This window comes from Pelecanus crispus, chromosome 22 (assembly GCF_030463565.1).
Source record: "Pelecanus crispus isolate bPelCri1 chromosome 22, bPelCri1.pri, whole genome shotgun sequence".
Taxonomy (NCBI): Eukaryota; Metazoa; Chordata; class Aves; order Pelecaniformes; family Pelecanidae; genus Pelecanus; species Pelecanus crispus.
Genome location: NC_134664.1, coordinates 2,680,060 through 2,700,595, shown reverse-complemented (window position 1 = coordinate 2,700,595; position 20,536 = coordinate 2,680,060). Strand labels below are relative to the sequence as shown.

Here is a 20,536-nt window from a genome sequence, read left to right as displayed (position 1 = left end):
TGCCTTGTCCTGCCGGAGGTTTCTCCCCGGTTTCACTAGCGGGGGGCAGGTTTCCACCTCGTCAGGGCTCGCCTGGGATGGGGGTACGGCCCTGGCTGGACACGCACCCCCCCGGTGCCTGGCACAAGCCCTGCCACCGCTGCAGAATAGGTCCAAAAGCCAGCAGAGCTTTCTCCTTGGTGCAAAACAACCTCGGAAAGCAGAGACTGCTTAGCATCCGTATTTTTCTGCTGCAGAGGGAGGGCTCCGAGCAGGCTCCCATCGCCGGAGGCAGCATCCAGACGTGCCGTAAAGGAACAGTCCGTGCCCTAAAGTCATTTCAGCTGGTGGCATTCAGGTGCTGGGCGCTTCGTAGTCAGGGCGTAGCATCTGGCTCCCCCACTAAACCTCCCTGCGCAGCCAGGGACTGCGCGATGCAGGTGGAGCGTGTGCGGTTGAAGAAGATGCTTTTTCCTTTTTAACCAGCTGGGTTGGTTTTGTGTGTGACGAGAACTAACCCGACTCGGCGGCCGGGGAAGCTTAACAACAGCCTTGTTCGCTAAAGAGAGGCCTCGGCGCGGCTTCTGCGTTTGGCGTTTGTGATCGCTTTTAATGAACGCGGAAATCGTTGAGGTTTGGCTGATGTGTGCATCTTCTGCCCTGGATTTTGGACTGGTGTGCAAGCCGCCTTCCCTAGTTGGGTCCTCCCTGGGGCGGGGGGGACCTGGGGCCACTTAACCGGTGGCCTTGGTGTGCATCTCGCTGCGCGCCGGGGCAGCGTCAGCCTGACGCTTGTTTGGAGGTGCGATGGGCTAGATGCGGATTCAAAGCAACACTCTGCTCTCCAGTTGGTGTACCAACCTCCCGGCTTCTATCACGGCGTTGCGTAAGACGCGATGCATGGGGGTTAGCTTTTCCTTTCCCGGGAACGCGCACGCACGCAGATGCGTTTGCGGTGATTTATTACACACCGCTGCTTCGGTGTTCATGCAGCGCCCAAGAAACCTTCCCCCTCCCGGTTTTGCAGCCGTGCAGAGGAAGCTCCCGGGGCCGAGCGGAGGGCGGGCTCTGCGTTACAGCTCTCCCCGGCACTGTGTAAAGGTCTGGGAAAGGCCGAGCCCGGTCCCTTTGAACGGCGGGCTGGCGGCCCTCGGAGCGGTGCCGCGGCGCAGGCTCAGCGCCGCCGTCCTCCGAGCTTGGCTGCGGCCACGGGATATCTCTGAAGGACGGGATGCCCTTGAGAGGCTGCTGGGGAGGGTTTCCAGCAGCGAGGCATGGGCGAGCAGCATCCCACTCCTTCCTCCCGTCCTCCCCTTCACCCCAAAGGAAAATCACCCATCTAGGAGCAGATTTCTGGAGGGGAGGGGGCCGCAGGGCAGCAGCCCCCACCCAGCCGCAATGCGGGGGGGATGCTCAGCTCCCTCTGCCCTCGCCTGCGGGGTCCCAGCTCCGGCCCCGCGACGCTCCCGTCCGGCGCTGGGCTGCTCTGCCTCTCCGGCCCCGAACAAATTAAAGCGGGACTTTAGCAAAGCCCCTGCTAAAGCCTCTAAGCAGGTGCCTGCCCCTGTTAACGAAGAGCGAATCAGTGCCATAAGACAGACGGCTAGGATAATCGCGGCGAGCCTGGCTCCAGCGGGGACGCTGGTAGGTGAAGCTGGTCCTCAACCTGCGGCCAAGGATAGGGCTTTAGCGATGCTCCCGCTTCCCCGGGGACAGCTCGGCCTCCTTCCCAGCAGCTCCCGGCGGTGCCGGGATGGATCCCAGCGTCAGCCGGGGGCTGTGCGGAGCAAAACGGGCCTTTCCCAGACGGCAGCAGTGCCAGCCCAAACGGGTGATCCGCTGCCGGCTCTTTGGGAGGGCTCTTCCCATCCCACCGGATGAGGAACGGCCTCGTAAAATCCCTGCGGGCCGCTTGGCCTCTGCTGTGGGTTGAAGGGCAGCGCCAAGCTCGGCCGCTCTCGGTGCTGGCAGGGGCAGACCACCGCGCTGCTGCCCGCCGCGATGCTTTGCGGCGTTTCCAGCCACCTCGCCGCGGGCTGCCCTGAAAACACTGCGGGTAAGGAAATACGGCCTGAAAATGAGACCAGAGCAACTGGTTGCAAAGCTTTGGTGTGTCCGAGTGGACAGCCGATTGCTCTTCCCGGTCTTCCCTGGTGGGATCCGGGCGCCGGTGCATCCCTTTGAGATGCCAGCACGGGCAGGGTGCCAGCGCAGCAGCGCAGGTCAGCAGTGAAATGGGGTCTTGGGGGGGCCCTGGTTTGTCCCCCCTTTTTCAGCAAGCAGTGGGGCGTTGCTGCTGCCGTGATGCAGGATCAGGCCCGCTCTCGCTCGGAGCGTGCGAAGCGAGGAACTTCAGCCCTGCTCCTCGCCCGGCGGCGCCTGCTCCCCTTTACCCCCCGCTCTCTCTTCAGTCCGCAGTGCCCGCTCCGAACTTTGCCATGCCCGTGACGGTGCCGGTGACCAACCAAAACACGCTGCAGTTCAGCAACCCGGGCAGCTCGCTGGTGACCCAGTCCCTGGTGACCTCCTCGCTGACGGACCCCCGGCTCCTCTCGCCACAGCAGCCAGCGCTGCAGAGAAACACCGTGTCCCCGGGGCTGCCGCAGAGGCCGGCCAGCGCAGGTGAGGGATGCCGTGACCCTTCGCACCCCCTCCTCCTCATCCTCCCTTGCGAGAGCCTTGCTGGGTGCTCAGTGCCGAGCACGGGGCGTCCCAGGAGGCAGGGGACATAGAATCATAGAATCACAGAATCGTTTAGGTTGGAAAAGCCCTTTCAGATCATCCAGTCCAACCATTAACCTACACTACCAAGTCTACTCTAAGCCAATGAAGGGTAGACCAGACTGAACCATGGCCCCCAGTGCCACCTCTGCCCGTTTTTTGAACACCTCCAGGGCTGGGGACTCCCCCACCTCTCTGGGCAGCCTGGTCCAGTGCTTGACCACCCTTTCCGTAAAGAAATTTTTCCTAATTTCCAACCTAAACCTCCCCTGGCGCAGCTTAAGTCCATTTCCTCTCGTCCTATCGCTAACTACTTGGGAGAAGAGACCAGCACCCCCTCCCTGCCCCCTCCTTTCAGGTAGTTGTAGAGAGCGATCAGGTCTCCCCTCAGCCTCCTCTTCTCCAGGCTGAACACCCCCAGCTCCCTCAGCCGCTCCCCACCAGCCCTGTGCTCCAGACCCTTCCCCAGCTCCGCTGCCCTTCTCTGGACACGCTCCAGCACCCCAATGTCCTTCTTGTGCTGAGGGGCCCAAAACTGGACACAGTATTCCAGGTGCGGCCTCACCAGCGCCGAGCACAGGGGCACAATCACCTCCCTGCTCCCACTGGCCACACTATTCCTGACACAAGCCAGGAAATCACATCCCTGCTGCCTCTGTCCCCTGTCCCGGGGCAGGACGTGTCCCTGCGTCCGTGGGTGACAGGAGCAGCCTGGAAGAGGTTGGTGCCCATGGGTGCTCGTCCCTGCCCTCCTCTCAGAGGTTGATGCCCCCAGTTTGTGCCTTGGCCTCAAACTGGGGGTGACACCCCCCCCCGCCACGCTGCCGTACCAAGGTTTTTCGAGAGCCGGATCCCTGCAGGGATCTGTTTCAAGGTTGGGCAGCGCAAGGAGATGAGTCAGCCGGCGCCGTTCCCGGGCTTGGGGGTGGCTGCCGGCATCCCGCTCGCCGGTGGCACTCCGGTGACATGGGACCGCTGCCTAAAAAGGGCTTTTCTGAGTCGGGCCGTGCTGGTTGCAGTTGGTCGCCGAGCGATTACTCACCCGGATCTGCTGACAGATCGGAGGGAGCAGTCGTTTCCAGCGGGGACCGGCGATGGGTGGCGGAGGGCAGGCTGGGGGAGAGGAGCTCATCACCCGTGTTCCCTGCAGCGGCGGGGCGGGGGGGACACACACACGACAACGACGTGTGACCGCAGCCCGGCTCTCCCGCAGTGCGATCATAAATAATAATAGCGTGCAGAAAGCCCCTGCCTGCTATTTTGGTTGTCACAGATGGTCTGTAAAAATCGCACGGGCTGCAAATGGCAGAGCCGGTGACTGTGACCGCCCGGACGTTTGGGCGGTGGGCACTTGGCTGCGGCCCCCCGGGGCTGGGAGAGCTCGGGGGGGGCTTTGCAAAGGGGCTGGAGGGGTGGGAGACGGGCTGGGAGGTGCCTCCAGAAGCAGGTTGGGCGGCTGGGTCAGAGCGAGCAGGAAGAGGTGCCTGGGCTGGGATGCGATAGGAGCCCTGGTTCCAAGCCAGCTTGTTTGCTTGCTGCTCTCTCCGCACGGTCTCGGGGACGGCTCGAAGCACTCAGACACCAGCACGAGCCCCCCAGGCCTGAGCGAGAGGGGTCTTTCTGCTCTGGGACTGGTCCCAAAGAGCAACGTCTCGCTGCAGGCTGGGCGGCCGAGCCCTCCTCGGGCACGGACAGCCGTAGCTCTGGCTGCAGGGATCTCCCCTGCCCTCTCGTAGGCCCCTCGGCCGAAAAAAAAAAAAGAGGCTTCGTTGTAATGCAGAACCCGCTGGAGGCTCGCCGTTTCCATCTCGCTCGCTCGCCGTTTGTTTGAAGGGGGATAATTTCGCGGTTGCGAGCGTAGAGGTGTTCCAAGTCCGGCCATCTGCGTCTCATTCACTCGCTGCCTGGGACACGGAAGAAATCCTGTTTATAGGAGCCAGGCCCTTGCATGTTAGAAGAACTTTTTTTTTTTCCCCCTTAATTTTTTTTTTTTTTTTAGCAATGCACTCGAGCTGAGAGCAGAACGCTGCGGCGTTGTTTCCAAAGCAAATGCTCAGCAGCGTTGGGTCGGTCTCTCGGCGCTGGCTGGCGCCGTCTGCTCGGGAGAAGGGCGGCCAAGGAGGCTTACGGAGCTGGGGTCTGCATCATTCACCCAGGGGGGGCGAGCCCGCTTGGGCAGCGCGGGTGCTGGGGTCTGGGGCGCAGGTGGGATCCCGCAGCAGGGCGCAGCCCCCAAATCCTGGCCGGGTCCCTCCTCCGGGACTTTACATCCCCGTCCCTTCAAGGGAGGATGCTGCGGTGCTGCGGCTGCCGCATTTTGGGGGTCGCCTTGCCCTTTTTCAAGCTGTAAAATATTTTTGGGGCCGCTGCCATCCCCAGTCACGCTCCCGCATGGGGAGCGAATGCAATTCCCTGCGCGGCAGCGGCTCAGCCCTCCAGCACTCCTCCCTCTGTCAGAGGCTCGCTGCAAGCCCAGACGCGAGAGCCGGGGGCTGGAAAAAAGGTTTTTGTCTCAGGTTTCCCCATCTGGGGTGAGAAGGGTTGGGCGGTGGTTAGAGGTGGGGTTTGGGATCGGAGGCTCCTCGTTCCAGGGCTCCGGGATGACTGCGGTCGCAGCTCCGGAGCCTCCGTGCCGGCTGTTGGCCGAAATCACCGCCCGTGGCGTGGCCAGGCAGCCCCGGGCTGTGAATAGGTGGCTTTCAGAAATAACTCAATAACAAGGCAGGAAAAAAAAGAAAATCTTCTTGCAGGCGAGGCAAAACGTTCAGTTTATTGGGGATAAAAAGGCCTCTGCCACGGTTTTTTTCCCGGCACGGTGGGGAGCGGCGGCACTTTCCAAGCGTGGGGACCGTGGGAGGCCGAATCGTAGCAGCGTCCTGGCAGCGCGCGGGGATGGTTTCCATTCGGTGCGAACATTACAGGGCAGATAGTGTTTCACGTCTTGCTGCTGGGGCTCTCTTCCCCGGCAGCACCGGCCCCATGTCCCCCAAAGGGGGGCTTGGAATAAAATAGCCGCAGTGTTTTCCAAGCCACCTCCTTTGGAGCGGGCTCCTGTGCTGCCTGGCTCCTGCCCAAAGGAAACGGATCTGCCTGGATAATGTTTCCCAACCTGATCACCAGGAATGCTGCTCATTTTGCCCAGGACTTTCTCCCCGGGAAGGCAACACCGCTCATTTTCCTCTGCCTTCCTCCCTCGTGCCCCCCCCCCTCCCTCCCCGCAAAGGGAGGGATGCTCCCCCTGTTCCCGGGCGGCCAGTGACCCCGTGTTTCCGATTGCTTTGCAGGGGCGATGCTCGGGGGAGACCTGAACAACACCAACGGAGCCTGCCCGAGCCCCGTGGGTAAGTGAGGAGCCGTTGCCTTTCGGCAAGCGGGGCGGGCGCCGGGACCCGCGCCCTTCGGCTCCGTTTGCCGCTCCTCGCCTCGGTTTCCCCACGCGTTAACGCGGGGTTTTGCCGCTGTCGGCAGCGGGAGGGTTTGGCACGTGGGGCTCCAGGGGGCTTTGCTGGGGGCTGCTGGGTTCAGCGGAGACCCCGGAGAGCGAGGCAGGAGCGGGGTGCGTGTCCGGGGGGCCAGCATCTCCAGCCGCGGGGAGCGCTGCCGACCAAGGGGGCGACTGAGACGGCCGCTGAGGACCACGGCCGCGGCAAGCTCTGGGTTCAGCTCCCCGCACTGCAGCCGGTCCCTCCCCTGACCTCGAGTGAGCCAACACCTGATTCCTCGTTGCGCTTGGGCCCTATAAAGGAACTTTACTGCAAGGAAAAAAGCTCATTAAGGTCTCTTTCCACTGCGAGAGCCTCGGCGCTAACGAGGCTCAGACCTTGTGGCTTAGCTCCCCAGCTATAAAACGCGCTAATAATACCTCCGTCCCCACGGTCTGCCCCCGCTGTCTGCAGGGTGAGGTCTTTGGGGCCAGCGCTTGCGTAGCTGCAACCCAAAAGCCGGTGACGGCCCCCAGGTCCTGCTGGGAAGCATCTGCTGCTACCGGCACCGCTGCTGCGGGCTGGGGCAGGGCAGGCTGCGGTCCAGGGCTCGGCGGGGTGGCTGCCGTCCGTCCCCGGGCTCGGCGGAGCGGGGAAGGCGGCCTTGCACCGGGAGCCTGGCTTGTCACCCCCTCGGGGGTTTTTTTGCGATGGGGCTCCGGCTGACGGCACGGAGGAGGAGTGTGGAATTTGGCGCGGCCCCAGTTAAAACCCAGTTGGAGCCCGAGTCCCAGCGGCTGCGCGGATGGGGCTGGTCCGGACGCGGTTCTGCAGCACCGCGGCCGCCCGTCGCCTGCACCGCGGCTGCTACCGGGAATAACCTTTTCCCTGCGTCGGGCAGCGGCGATGCCAGCGCCGGGGGAATTTCTCCCCGGCTGCGCCTCCAGAGCAAACCCTGCCCGGGCAGTTTGCGGGGCCGGCATCTCCCCGGCACCCTCGCAGCGCCCGACGCGGAGCTTTGCTGCTCCTTCGAAGGCAGAGGGAAGGGGCCGGCGTGCTGCGGCCCCCAGCCACCGTCGCGGCCCCTTTTCCCCCTGCGGCCGCCCCCACGTCAGCTGTTGGGAGCAGCCGCGGCGGCGCGGAGCTTGGCAGGGCCCGTGAATGTCAGCATTGACGTCACCGGAGCATTCCCCGCGTTCCTGCCACTGCTCCAGGAAACGGGTGCGAGGAGCAGGGACAGCCCGGCCGCGGCCAGCCCCGCACACCCGCCGTGCCCGGACCCCTGCCATCCCCAGGGCTTCCCGCGCCGGCTGCAGGAGGGGAGCAGGGCTCTGGTTCTGGCACCGTGCTTGTGGTTTTCGGGTACCTGGGACATCTCTTCCTCCTCCTCCTCCTCCTCCTCCTCCTCCCTTGCAATCTCTGCAGCACCGAGCGATCACCTGCTGCCTCTGAGTCATCCGCTGCCGAGTGCCTCTGGCCAGCTCCTGCAGCGATGCGGGCTGCGTCCCCGCGTCCTGCCTGCGCGCCACGGCGTGCCCCGGCCCTGCCGCCTCGGGGCTGGGGAGCACCTCGCCCACCCTGCCCGCCCCAGCGGGGTGCTGTGCCCTGGCCGTGCCCGGCTTTGCCAGGGCGCGGGGTGCTGCCAGGCTCAAATTCCCACCAGGGTGGTGCAAAGGCAGCCCGGAGTGCTCCGCTTTTGGGCCGCTTGTTTGGGGTCAGGGTTATCCCGAAATCCGAGCGGGAGCAGGGGTGGCCGGATCCGGGCTGGGGGGTCTCCTCCGATGGCAGCACCCAAGCCCCCTCCCAGGGAAGCCCCTTTGGGGGTAGGCGGCAGCGCTGGGACCCAAACCTGCTCCCCTCCAGCACCGGGGCCACCCCGATCCCCGCCCCAGCTGACGTGCACGGTAACGTGACGTACCTCAACGTGGCGGTTACCACGAGAGCCGCGTCTGCATCCGTGTCGGCGCCGCCTCGGGAAGGAGAATATCAAGGGGTTTGACATTTCTTTTGGCTTTGCCTCCGTTTGCTTTTGCGTGGCCACCGGCACTGTGGGTAGCGAAGGTCACCCAGGGAATTTTATGCACCTTCGTTGTTAATAAATACAAAAGCCAGCGGCCTTGCAAGCGAAATGCGTGTAGCTCACAGCGTGTGGAGGTGCCCGGGACCTGATGCTCCAGGCACGTGCCTTATGCACGGCTGCTCGCGGTGATTCAGGACTGGGAGGACACCTCGCCGGGGACAGGAAAGCCGGTCCCCTCGGTCGGTCGGGACACGGACACGGGAGTCGCAGTACGGAGCTGCCAGCCTGCAGCAGCCCGGCCACCCACGATGGGCAGCTCCCAGGCACCCGCCGGGGCAGCATCCTCGGCCCCGGCGGCATCGGTGGGATCGGACGCGCGGCTCGCAGGGCGCGTGGCCGTCCCCCGTGCCTGGTTTACCCCATCGCCGACGTGTCCGGCCCCGGGACAGCTCTGGGAGAGGCAGCGGCTGGCGCGTGGCCCCCGACGAGCACGCGCCACGGCTGCGGCGTCGCTGCCACCAGCCGCCTGCTGAAATGCAGATGTAGCGCAATGGTAGATGTGATTAATAATGCAATCAGCGACCTATTTTTCCCGGTCTAACGTGCAATGAATATGAGGGCTGAATCCTGGTGATTGCTAAACGCCTTTCTATCTTTGGGGCCTATTCATAAAAAAAAAAAAACCCTCATCAGAACAGTAATCTGATCCAATTTATTCCTTTCCTGATGTTCATCAAATCTTTTCCTTTTTAAATTTTTTTCTTCCTTTCCTTTCTTCTTTTTTTTCCCCCCTCTTTTCACATAAAATCCTTAAGTGGGGCAGGAGGAGGAGGAGGAAGAGGAGGAGGGAACCTCAGATCTTCAAAGGGGCAGTGGGATCAGTGAACCAAGTCCTCACTCTGCCACAGCCCCTTTTTGCTGCTCCGGTACCATAAAGGGACCTTAAAAGTGAACGTAACAGTAATTACCCCCCTTGCTAGGGCCCCAGTACCCTGCCAGAGCAGCAGAAAGAGGCCTTGCTGCAAATCAGGCCTGTAATATTTCTTGGTTGTTATTGCGGTAATGACGGTGGGTTCCTGCAGCTTGAGGAGCTGCCCCGGGCGCTGGGAGCTCGGGGCCGGCCGCCTGCCCTGCCTCTGCCCCTGCCTGGCCCAGGGCCTGTTTGCCTGCTCTTGACGGGGAGGATGCACCCGCTGCAGGCGTCCGAGCGGCTGCCGGCGCTGCCGAGCTCGCCAGGGGCTGTGCCGGGCTGCCAGTGCGGGCAGGTACGTGCCCGGGGGCTGCGGAGGAGCCTGCGCGGCGTGCAGGGGGGGTTTGGGGCGCCTGGTGCTGCTGTCCCAAGGAGGAGCACCCATGGAGCCCTGCTGCGGCACCGCTCGCCGCGCGTGTGTTTCCCGGTGCTGGGCATTCGCCGTCGCCGTGCGTTCACCTCCTTCCTCTCTGTCATCCATTTTCCTGCAGGAAACGGCTACGTGAGTGCCAGAGCCTCTCCAGGTCTCCTTCCTGTCTCCAACGGCAGCAGCTTGGGCAAGATCATCCCGGCCAAGTCCCCGCCACCGCCCTCCCACAGCACGCAGCTCGCCACCAACAGCCGCAAGCCGGATTTACGCGTGATCACCTCGCAGAGCGGGAAGGGGTTAATGCACCATTTGGTGAGTGCCCGGCAGAGATCTGGAAGGAGATCACCGGGGTGGGAGCATGTCCCCTGCCAGCAGACTGGCTGCAGGGTGGACTTGGCGCTGGAGCAGATGCAGCGCGGGCGCCTATTCCATGCCGTAGCGGTGGGAGCTGGCCGGGGCCGTGCCGGCGGGGAGACCTGAGGAGGAAGGCTGGGATGCTCGTTTGCACCGTGCTGGATGCAAACGTCGCGGTGCAAAGCCTGTGCCTGCAAACAGCACAGCGCAGAGCCCTGCGCCGGGCACGAGCGTAACCCCGATGCACCGTGCGTGCCCCGTGGTAGGCGCGGGCGCGGTGCCGGTGAGCGTGGCGGCGCGGCGGGTGGCGGGGCTGTCGAGTTAACGGTGCCTCTCGGTTTTCTCTCTGTTCTCCCGCGGGCAGACGGAGGACCACTTGGCTCTGGTGAGTTCCCTGCTGAGCACGCATCGCGGCGGGGTGGGACGTGGGCCGCTTGTCCCGTTGGTCCCCGCACCCTGCCCTGGCTCGGCAAAGGCGTGGGGCGCCCGTAGCGGGTGGACGCCGGCCCCTTTGCCCTCCGTCGGGAAGGCGGTGGGATGCGGGTGCCAGCGCAAATGTCGCATCCAGTCCTGCCACAGAAAATCAATCCCGAGAAAAACGCACTTTTAGGAAAATCAGGTTCCCTATGGAAAAGAAGGAGCTGACACGAGCTGTGGGGTGCCTGGTTCTCCACCAAGGCCAGAAAAGCCGTGCCCCTTTCCCTGGGGGAGGTCAGCCCGGGTCCCGTTTTGGAGCCGGTGCTGCACGGAGCCAGCCTGGGCACTGCCACCGCCCGGGGAGCTGCCCCGGGGGCTTCGCTGGAGCCGTTGCACTTTACAGCACGGGAAGACCTGGCCCACTGCCACCACATGAGAGATAGGGAGTAAATCAGGCTCTTCCCATATTAAGGATATTATTTAAAGCCTGTGTAAATCCACTGGCTGGCTAGTGCACTCCCTAAACCTCCTTTGTGCACAGGGGCAGTTTTCCGAGTATTTTTATGGCTTTTTTTTTTTTTTTTCTCTCCCCTCCTGCCAGCAAAGTGAACACCACCTTGTTTGTGGCAATGATTCACCCTGTTCTTGTTGCCTATTCTGGTGCAGGGCAGATGGGCGACAGGTCAGCGCAGCGAGGAAAGGGCGAGAGCCGCTGTAGGATGCAGCTAACGCAGCCAGGGAAAAGCTCTCCAAAAACACGGGAGCAAGCCAAACCTCTCGCAGCCTCCAAGGAGACGCTCTTGGCTGGGAGAAGGATTGGCCAGGGCTTTGGCAGACTTGAATTCTGCCGCTCTCCGTGGCCCAAACCCCTTCTTGCTTAACGGCCCCCTCCCAGCAGCTCCGTGCCTCAGTTTCCCCATCTGCAGAGTGAAAACAGTCACCGCCCGCCTCCCCATCTGCTCATCACTGTTCCCGCTGCCAGAGGGCATTGCCTGTCTCTGAGCTGGAGGAGCAGCTTGCTCTAGGCAAAAATCAGCCGGGTTGGCATTAACAGTTTTAATTGTTAGTCTGAGCTAACCCGGCTGATTTTTGCCTGAAGTGAAGCGCGGTCCTCGCCCAAGCCGAGCGGGCGGCGGAGGTGGAGGGCGATGAAATGCGGGGACAGGGACCTCGGCACAGCTGGGTCGGGCAGGGGAGAGCAGAGCATTCTCTCGGCTGCTCCGCGGATTCAGCCCGCCTGGTGCCGATGCTCTCCCCCCCCCGCCCCCCCGGCTCTGCTAACCTTCTCCCCAGATTTGCTCCCTCCATATTGCTCAACCTACACGCCAGATCTTCTCTCGAAATGGCAACTCCTACCTCCTTACACACAGGCAGCGGGATGAGTCAGCTGCCCCTCTGCTGAGACCTGCCCCGCTGCCCTTAACCCTGTGCCCGCAGGCTCGGCCCCTGCCAACCCCCTGGGTTTGCTCCTGGCAGCTTCAGGCTCTGAGCGCGGTCTGCTCTTTTAGTGGGTTCGGAGAGGCGCACCCCTCTCCTCTGCACGCTCCTAACCCGAAGGGCAGGGCAGGATCCGTTCGGCAAGCCTACGGCGACAAGGGATCTCACCTGGGAGCATGCCTGCATGGTTTGGTAACCAGCCTGAACGGCAGTTTGCAACCGGGAGCGTTTTGCAAGGTGCACGCGGTGTGATGGCACGGGGCAGGGGGGGCAGCTTGCGCACCTCAGCACCTCCTACCTGCATGAAAATTTGGGTGCTTCCCACAGCGCAGCCGGGTCCGACATCCCCGCCCTCACCTTGCGGTGGCACGGGGGTGGCTGCTGCCCCGTTCCCGGGGCCGATACGCCCCTGCTCAGCCGGCCGCCCACCGCCCCAGCCCTCCGGACTCGGCCCCACGCCGGCGCTCTCCCGGGAAAGCCGCAAAGCCCTGGTGCAAAGCTACCGGGGGGCAGAGGGGACGGGGCTGCGGGTCGCATCCTGCTGGGCTGCTGGCTCAGGGTCCGGTGCCGGCAGGAGAGGGATGGGGCTGAATCCTGCCCACCGCAAAGGCATTTCTCTGCGGCGTCCTTAACCCACGGGCAGCGGGCACGGCCGAGGGTGGTTGCCAGCGGGATGCGTGCCAGGAAAACCTGCTCCTACAGCCCCGGGGCTTTAGCAATTAGAGCCCTGGTAATCGCCTTGCCCGGGCGGCGGGGAGGGACCTGCTGGCTGGGGCAGCAAGTGGGCGCAGGGTGCTGCAAATCCAGCGCGCCGGGGTGCTGTCACCCTCCGGAGGCGGCAAGGGCAGGGGTTTTAGCTTCCAGCCTTATCCCAGGAGAGTCCTGCGTGGCTGTGAACCATCGCAGGGTCCCGCGCCCAGCCCTAAAAGGCCCTGGGAGCCCTCGGCACCTCGCGGCGAGCGGGGAGGAAGGCTCCCCGCCGTGTCCCCGGGGACGCAGCCAGCCTCGTGCCAGGCGGGATTTAAGCTGGGCACTGCCCCAGTCTTCACAGGGTGACGTGTGCCGGGGTGCTTCAGATTAGAGTCAAGCCTCTTGAGTCTGATTTAAATCAGATCAACAGAGACAGCCCAGATTATCTGCCTTGTAAACAGGGCTGAATCTGACCCGTAGAGCCGCCCACGTAACTGCCTGCACAACCACGGGGGGAGCCTGGCGTGCACCGGTCCAAGGGCAGAATTTTTCCGCAGTGGACCTGCTGATGCCCGAGTCTCAAACCTCATGAAGGCACCGAGCCGGCAGGTTGCCGAGCCCTGGATTTTAGGTTTCAGGATGCCAGAGTGCCTTTAAAGTCCTGCCACTGGTGCTTAGCCTCTTCAGCTCGCCTTAGAGGCAGGGGCTCGTTGCTGGGCGTGGGTGCTGCAGGGAGGAGGACGCGTCAGCTCTGCGCTGCATTAGCCGCTGCTGCTTCTGTTTGGTACCTTTCTCCCTGAGTAGCACGGCAAACCCCACATGCATCCTCTGGAAAATAGTGACACTTTTTTTTTTTTTAACATCAGAAGGAATACAGACTGAGCACCCCGCTCTTATCCCCCTCCACGCACGCAGGAACGTTGCTGGTCCTTACGGGTGAAGCCCGGCACTGGGCAGAAAGGGTGACCCAAGGCCAGTGCCGAGTGACCAGCAAAGAGTGGCACGAGGGTCCTCAGTGTCTGGAACTGGTGTGGTTTGCACTTGGCCTTTGTTGCGGTGAGGAATGGCCGGAGGAGCGATCCTGCTGAGTGCCGCACTCTCTGCGATCAGCCTTGGCCGCTTCAAAGGCTGGTGCACGTCTGCAGCTGCAGACCGAGGTTTTGGGGGGGCCACAACCCACGAGGACGACAGAGTAAAACGCATCTGGGTTGTAACTCCCTCTCCGTTTGCTTCCCCAGCAGAATACGCAGCGGTTAGGTGTCTCCCAAGCAACTCACTCTTTAACCACACCGGTTGTTTCTGTGGCTACTCCAAGTTTGCTGACGCAGGGGCTGCCTTTCTCTGCCATGCCCACGGCGTACAACACAGGTAAGAGCGCGCAGCCCGGGTAAGCGCTTTCCGATGGATAATTTCATACGAGAGGGAAATGTGCTGCTGCGAGCACGTGCCTGGCTCTCCCCGAGCGGCTGCATCATCCCTCGTGGAACTCACTGCCGCAAGACGTGGTCAAGTCCGAGAGTTTCACGGGATTGAAATCGAGGGGAAGCTCGTATAAGTAATTAGAACTGGCTGTCGGATCCAGAAAGTGTGTGAGAGCCCGATTCTGTCATGCTGCCGCCCATTGCGCTGCGCTGGCGGCGTGAAGGTGCTTTTGAGTCGCTGCTAATTACGGCTACACCCATCTTGAGAGCTCTGGGTGATGTTGTAATAGGGGCTTAATGAAAATGAGCATCAGGCCCCCAAAAGTTTGGGAAGAATGCAAACCAGCCGGCTTGTAGGCACATCAGATTTGGGCTGGGGGGGTTCAAACCGGCCCGAGGCAACGGTTAGGGCACGCTTGCCCGAGCGAAGGGGTTGTTCATCTGCGACCTGTCAAAGCTCCGCAAAGACTTTAAGGGCTTGCGGGTTTCCTGCGTAACTCGCGTTGGCATTCGCTCAGAGAAGAGTTTGCAAAAATGTAAAAAGCTGCTTGTCTGGATGAACCCAGAATAGGCGTGCTGGGAACTCCCTCTCCTAATTAGTAGGTGTAGGCCAGAAGATGCCTGTCTGTGCGTGACGAGTAGGCTCCTCTCCCTGCGTGGAAATCATCGTTGGCCGTGTGGTCCACCAGCCGGTCTGGGTACAGCCACCGTCCCCAAAATAGGTTTTAATTGAGCCCTGTGCTGCTACCACTCAGGGCGGAGCGGGGGGCCTGAATTTCAGCTTGCTGTATTTATTTTTCTCTTGCAAATGACCACAAGGCAGAGACGCGTTCCCACCCGGGCGCCTTCGGTGTCTGTGGCTGGGGTGTTTGCTAGAGATACTGCAGGGGTTTATCATCGCGTAGATCGCTGTCGGGTGCGGATGCTCTGAGCAAACTCTGAGCCTGGGGTGTTGCCACTCATCCTTTCCCGGGCTAACCTATTCATTGGGTGGGAATTGTCTTGAGTTCAGGCCGGTGAGGTTGTGTTGAGCTTCCCGCTGGCCAGGGTTGCGTGCCCTTTCCCGTGCCGCCTCTGCAGCCTGATTAAGTCAAACCCGACCGTTTGCAGCTTCGAGATACGGGATGGCTCGAGTTCAAGCTCGTGGCCTTAGCCGCGGAGGCGGCTGTCGTAACCAGTGGGTGTCAGGAGCTCCTAAACCAGAATGGCTGGTGCTGGGGGTAAAGAACCGCGCCGGGCGAAGAACCCGGTCCTGGCACTTTTTGTAGGGCGTGCCTCGAATCAGCCCGGCGGCTTTGGCAGCGGTTCAGTGCCTTTGCAGCCACCTCTTTGTGTTCTGCTGCTGCAGGCGAGTTTGGCCCCGCCGGGGTGGGGAAGGCTGAAACCACAAGACACCCAAAACGACAGCGAGCAAGAGGGAGGGCGGGCGAGCGTTTTGCTGAGCGCTCGGGCTCCGTGGGCGTCTGTATGGGGCGCAGACACGGCTCTGGGGAAGCAGCTGGCCAGGGGTTTGGCCATCTCCTGGAAGAGCAGTTCCCCCCGCCCCGGCCCGTGCTGTGTAGCCGCGGGATTTGCCACCCTTGCTAAAATCCCCCCCATCCCCTGGTTTTGGGGGTGCTCGGCTGCGTTTTGGGGATGCTCTTGGGGGTCGTGGGTGGGAAGAGCATCCCCATTCCCTCCCCATGCAAGGGTGGGGGGGAAGGACTGGAGGGTGGGGGGGAAGGACCGGGGATTGAAGGGAAAGACCAGGGCGTGGGGGGCGAGGACTGGGGTGTGTGTGGGGGTCCGGGATGTGGAGGGGGAGGACTGGGGCGTGGGGGGTGGAGGACCCCCGGGGCGTGGGGGGGGGTCTGGGATGTGGAGGGCGAGGACCAGGGCGTGGGGGGGAAGGACCGGGGCGTGAAGGGAAAGATCAGGGCGTGGGGGGCGAGGACCGGGGTGTGGGGGGGAAGGACCGGGGCGTGAAGGGAAAGATCAGGGCGTGGGGGGCGAGGACCGGGGCGTGGGGGGGTCCGGGATGTGGAGGGGGAGGACCGGGGCGTGGGGAGGAAGGACCGGGGCATGTAGGGGGGAGGACGGGGCCGTGGGGGGGGACCCGGGGCCGTGGGGGGGGACACGGGGCCGTGGGGGGACCCGGGGCCGTGGGGGGGGACACCGGGCCGTGGGGGGGGACCCGGGGCCGTGGGGGGGGACACCGGGCCGTGGGGGTGACCAGGCCATGGGGGGAAGGACCGGGCCGTGGGGGGACCCGGGGCCGTGGGGGGGGACACCGGACCGTGGGGGGGGGACACGGGGCCGTGGGGGGGGACCGGGCCGTGGGGGACCCGGGGCTGTAGGGGGGACACCGGGCCGTGGGGGGGGACCGGGCCGTGGGAGGACCCGGGGCCGTGGGGGGGGACCCGGGGCCGTGGGGGGAGACACGGGGCCGTGGGGGTGACTGGGCCATGGGGGGAAGGACCGGGCCGTGGGGGGACCCGGGGCCGTGGGGGGGGACCGGGCCGTGGGGAGACACGGGGCCGTGGGGGGGACATGGGGCCGTGGGGGGACCCGGGGCCGTGGGGGGACACGGGGCCGTGGGGGGGACCGGGCCGTGGGGGGACCCGGGGCCGTGGGGGGGACATGGGGCCGTGGGGGGACCCGGGGCCGTGGGGGGACACGGGGCCGTGGGGGGGGACCGGGCCGTGGGGGGGGACCCGGGGCCGTGGGGGGACCCGGCGGCTGCTGCGGGGCCGGGCGGTGGGCGGGGAGCGCCCCCTGCTGCCGCCTGGGGCCGGGCCCACGCCCGGGGGGGTCCGGCAGCTCCGGGGGTTCCGTGCCCCGGGGGTCGCAGCAGCCCTGTCCCTCTGTGCCCCCCCGCCGGCGGAGCGCTGTCTGCGGGGTTTTCACGCGTCACGGTCCTTGCCGGGTGGAACGGGCGCGGGGCTGCGCCGCGGGGCTGCGTTTGCCGTGGCTGTGCTTTTTGGGGGGCGGCCGTAACCGGGGGGCGGCGGAGAGGGTGGCGGGGAGGGGGCACACCTTGAAGCTGGAAGAAGACTGGATATAAGGAAGAGATTTGTTACGCTGAGGGTGGTGATGCCCTGGCACAGGCTGCCCAGAGAGGTGCTGGGTGCCCCATCCCGGGAAACATCCCAGGCCAGGTTGGACGGGGCTCGGAGCAGCCTGGCCTGGTGGAAGATGGCCCTGCCCGTGGCTAGAGGGGCTGGATGACCTTTGAAGGTCCCTTCCCACCCAAACCATTCTGCGCTTCCGAGAGGTGTGTCCTATGGCCAGCATCCCTGTGCAACTCGCAGCAGTCGCTGATATTCTAGAAGCTGTGGCGGTTTCGTGTCTCTTGAGCGGGTCCCCATCTTCTGGCGATGCTCGGGGCTCCCTTGGAGTAGGTTTGACATTGAAATGACTGAAGCGCTCCTTCTTTTCCAGATTATCAGCTGACGAGCGCTGAGTTGTCTTCGCTGCCAGCATTCAGCTCACCTGGTGGGCTGTCCCTTGGCAACATCTCTGCCTGGCAGCAGCAGCAGCAGCAGCAGCAGCAGCAGCAGCAGCAGCAACAGCAACAGCAGCAGCAGCAACAGCAACAGCAGCAGCAGCAGCAGCAGCAGCAGCAGCAGCAGCAGCAGCAACAGCAGCAGCAGCACCTGGTTCCTGTATCACTAGGAAATTTAATGTAAGTGAAACGGGTACCAGGGGCCACTCAGTTGATGAGGTAAAAGGAAAGAGGGAACCGGGGAATTCCTCCAAGGTGCCAAACCGGCAGAACCCGAGCTGTGACTCCTCTGCTGCGTCATCGTCAGCCTCCCCGGCAATTACAGTGGGTTTACACCGCGCTTCTAGGAGGCAGGAGCGGACGTGCCCGCAGCTGCAGGAGGAGCCAGACCAGCCAGCTTGTGGAGTTTGGGGAATCCTGTCTCTACCCTGGAGTCCCCCGATGGGATCAGGGCCGCGGTGTGCTAGGTGATGCTCCCTGAGAGCTGCTGCTTGCCGGCTCTCCGCAGCAGGGTTGCTCTCGTCACCTCACACGGCGGGAGCCGAGATCCAGCAAGAGGCAGAGTTACATGGAGCGGTCGTTGCAGAGTAAGGTGTCTGGAAATAGCGGTCCTGCTAGTGTAGGAAGAGGGGAGCTTTTAAAATTGAAAATGAATTGCTTTACTCTAGGGAAAAAAATACATGCGCTTGCATATTGGAGTAGGTTTTCTGAAGTGGATCCACTTTCAGTCTGGAATAAAGCGTCCACACACAGAGCTTTTTCAGAGGATCTTAGTCAAAATAAAGATTTAAGCAACTTGCCCGCAATCACGCTAAGACCTTGGGACGAAAAGAGGTGGGAATTGAAGAGGGGGTTTCAGTGACTTTGCCCCAAAGCCAGCTTAGGAGTAAGGCTCTGCCACTCGTGCCGGGTGGATGCGTGGACGTATGGGATGCACCAGGCTTTTGCGCAGTGAGTTCCGTGCGTTCCTCCACTGCCTGGAGCGCGTTTTCCAGGCAGGGCAGGCAGCAGCTTCCCCAGCAGCTGCCGGGACCTCCTGCACTGGCAGGGCTCTAGGACTTGCAGAAAGCCCGGATGGAATTTTGGGTTGTAGTGAAGAGGCTGAAGAGGTTCCCGGCTTGGAGCAAAACCGCCCAGCCGAGCCGTCCGCCGGATTTGCACAGCCCGTGGGGGATGCTGGGGCAGAGCCGTAGGGGTGCCCGCGGGACGGGGGGGTCACAGCCTGTCCCTCTCCTCCGCGTGTTTGGGTCGCTGCTGCGGGGACGGCAGGCGGGATCGGGGCTGGATCGCGCGCTGCTGGCGGAGGAGGGACGCTGCCCGCAGGGTTGTGTGAGGTCTAATCCTGGCTCGGCAGTGATGCGTCACGGTGAGTGCGCGGATTGTGAATTCTGGAGTCGTAATAATTCATATTTACCTGGCAGGGGAGACACCGTGATCAGGCAGGTGATTTTCCCAGGGCGAGGCTCATCCCCTGCACAAAATTTTTTTTTTTTCGAAACACGGGCAGATGTGGCACTTTGGGCCATGGTTTAGTGGGCATGGGGGTGTTGGGTTGATGGTTGGGCTGACGATCTTAGAGCTCCTTTCCAACCTTAATGATTCCCAGTTTTACTTTCATTCAAAAATAATCCAGCCACCAAGCCAGGAAACACAAAATTAATTATTCCTCTCCCCTTAATTGGTTTAGTGGTGGACTTGGTAGCGTTAGGTTATGGTTGGACTGGATGATCTTAGAGGTCTTTTCCAACCTAAATGATTCGATGAGTCTATAATCCTAATTACGAATCCAGGTTCATAATCGAATCCAGATTCATGATTCCGGATTCATTCAGACGCAGGGTGTGCGGGTTATGAATTCTGTGGATTGGAGGGTAAAAGGCCACTGAAAAGATGAATAATGAGAGACTTCCCGTTGTCTCCTCCTCCACCCATTTCTCTCCCTTCCTCCCCTCCCGCTCTCCTCCTCCTCCTCCTCTCCCCACCTCCCCCCCCCACCTTCCGGATGCCCAGACAAGGGAGTCACTTGTCCCACACCACCACTTTGACTGTCAACACCAACCCCAACATCAGCATCAAGTCGGAGCCCGTCTCGCCCAACCGGGAAAGAAACACTGCCACCCCGCTCAGCACCTTCCCCCACCAGCCCCGGCACGAGCCCACCGGCCGCTCGCCCGTCGACAGCCTCAGCAGCAACACCAGCTCCTACGAAGGCAGCAGCGAGCGGGACGATCCCGCCCGCCCCGATTTCGGCTCATCCCTGGGCCTCCTGCGACCCACCAGCGAGCCCGAGGGGGAGAGCCCCTCCGTAAAGCGCATGCGGTTGGATACCTGGGTCACATAACGGGTCCCCGCCGTCCCTGGGAGCGCCGCCGGCTCGCAGCGGGGCCGCGGGGAGGGGGCGGGAGGGGCGGGGGGGGGGGGGGGGGGGCGCGGGAGCGAAACGGGTTATGGGGCTGGGATGGGGCGGGGGGGGGGGGAAATTATCATAAACTGCCTGAGAAATAGCTTTAGGATTTTGTAGGCATTCATTCTAGCACAGCAGGCGACGCACGCAGTACATACGGCGCTCCTCGGCCGGGGGCCGCGGGCTCGGGAATAACCGGGTGCACGGGGAAGGGGACGGAAATCAAATAGCTGCGTCCTTGCCGAAAAAAAGCAGTCCCTGGCGACGCTCGTCCCCGGCAGCCAGCGCGGGCGGGCGGACGAGGCGGCAGTCGGTGCCCGCTGACCGGCGAGACCCCGGGGCCGTCGGTACCCCCCGGGAGGCCGGACCGCATCCCTAGGGAAGAGCACCTGCGGCGGGATGGGCTCTGAGGGGAGACGGGGCGCGGGGCATCCCCGAAACGCGCTTTCGAGCAGTGCCGGGGCTCTCCTAGGTCCACGTGCAGGGAGGGGCGGTTCGGAGACAATCCAGCTCTCGGAAAAGTTGAAGGGCTTTGGCAGGCGCTGGGTTTCCTAAAAAAAGGGTTTTCCGAAACCAGTTTTCCTAAACGGGGTGGGAAGGCAGGCTGGCATCGGCCGAGGGCGGCACAGAGAGCCCGGCTTTATTATTAAATGTGCTTCCGATGCACCTGCAGCCTGCTTGTGCTGCCCGGATCCCGTAAAGGTGTGTCGGCGGAATAAGAGCCGCATTTTTAAGGCTTAATCCTGTTTGCATGAAAAGTCGACGCAGCCGGCACCCTTTCCCGGCAGATAAGGGAACTCTGCTGTTTCTGGGTAATTTTAAAACCCGCAGTTAACCTTTCCCAAAT

At 62.9% G+C, this 20,536-nt stretch overlaps 1 protein-coding gene across 4 annotated transcripts in view; it reads left to right on the top strand.

Moving 5' to 3' along the window:
* Positions 1 to 19,626, top strand: part of MEF2D (myocyte enhancer factor 2D) — a 34,524-nt gene extending 14,898 nt beyond the window's left edge. Inside the window, exons 4-11 of one of the 4 annotated variants that reach the window (XM_075724239.1) lie at positions 2,391 to 2,610; positions 5,985 to 6,041; positions 9,604 to 9,794; positions 10,201 to 10,221; positions 13,622 to 13,748; positions 17,222 to 17,306; positions 17,424 to 17,465; positions 19,296 to 19,626. In XM_075724239.1, coding sequence (XP_075580354.1) covers positions 2,391 to 2,610; positions 5,985 to 6,041; positions 9,604 to 9,794; positions 10,201 to 10,221; positions 13,622 to 13,748; positions 17,222 to 17,306; positions 17,424 to 17,465; positions 19,296 to 19,626 — 1,074 coding nt within the window. Of the gene's footprint in view, positions 1 to 2,390; positions 2,611 to 5,984; positions 6,042 to 9,603; positions 9,795 to 10,200; positions 10,222 to 13,618; positions 13,749 to 17,221; positions 17,466 to 19,295 lie in introns of all 4 variants that reach the window. The other 3 variants (XM_075724237.1, XM_075724236.1, XM_075724238.1) reach the window with 3 other exon arrangements.
* Positions 19,627 to 20,536: the final 910 nt, after the last annotated feature.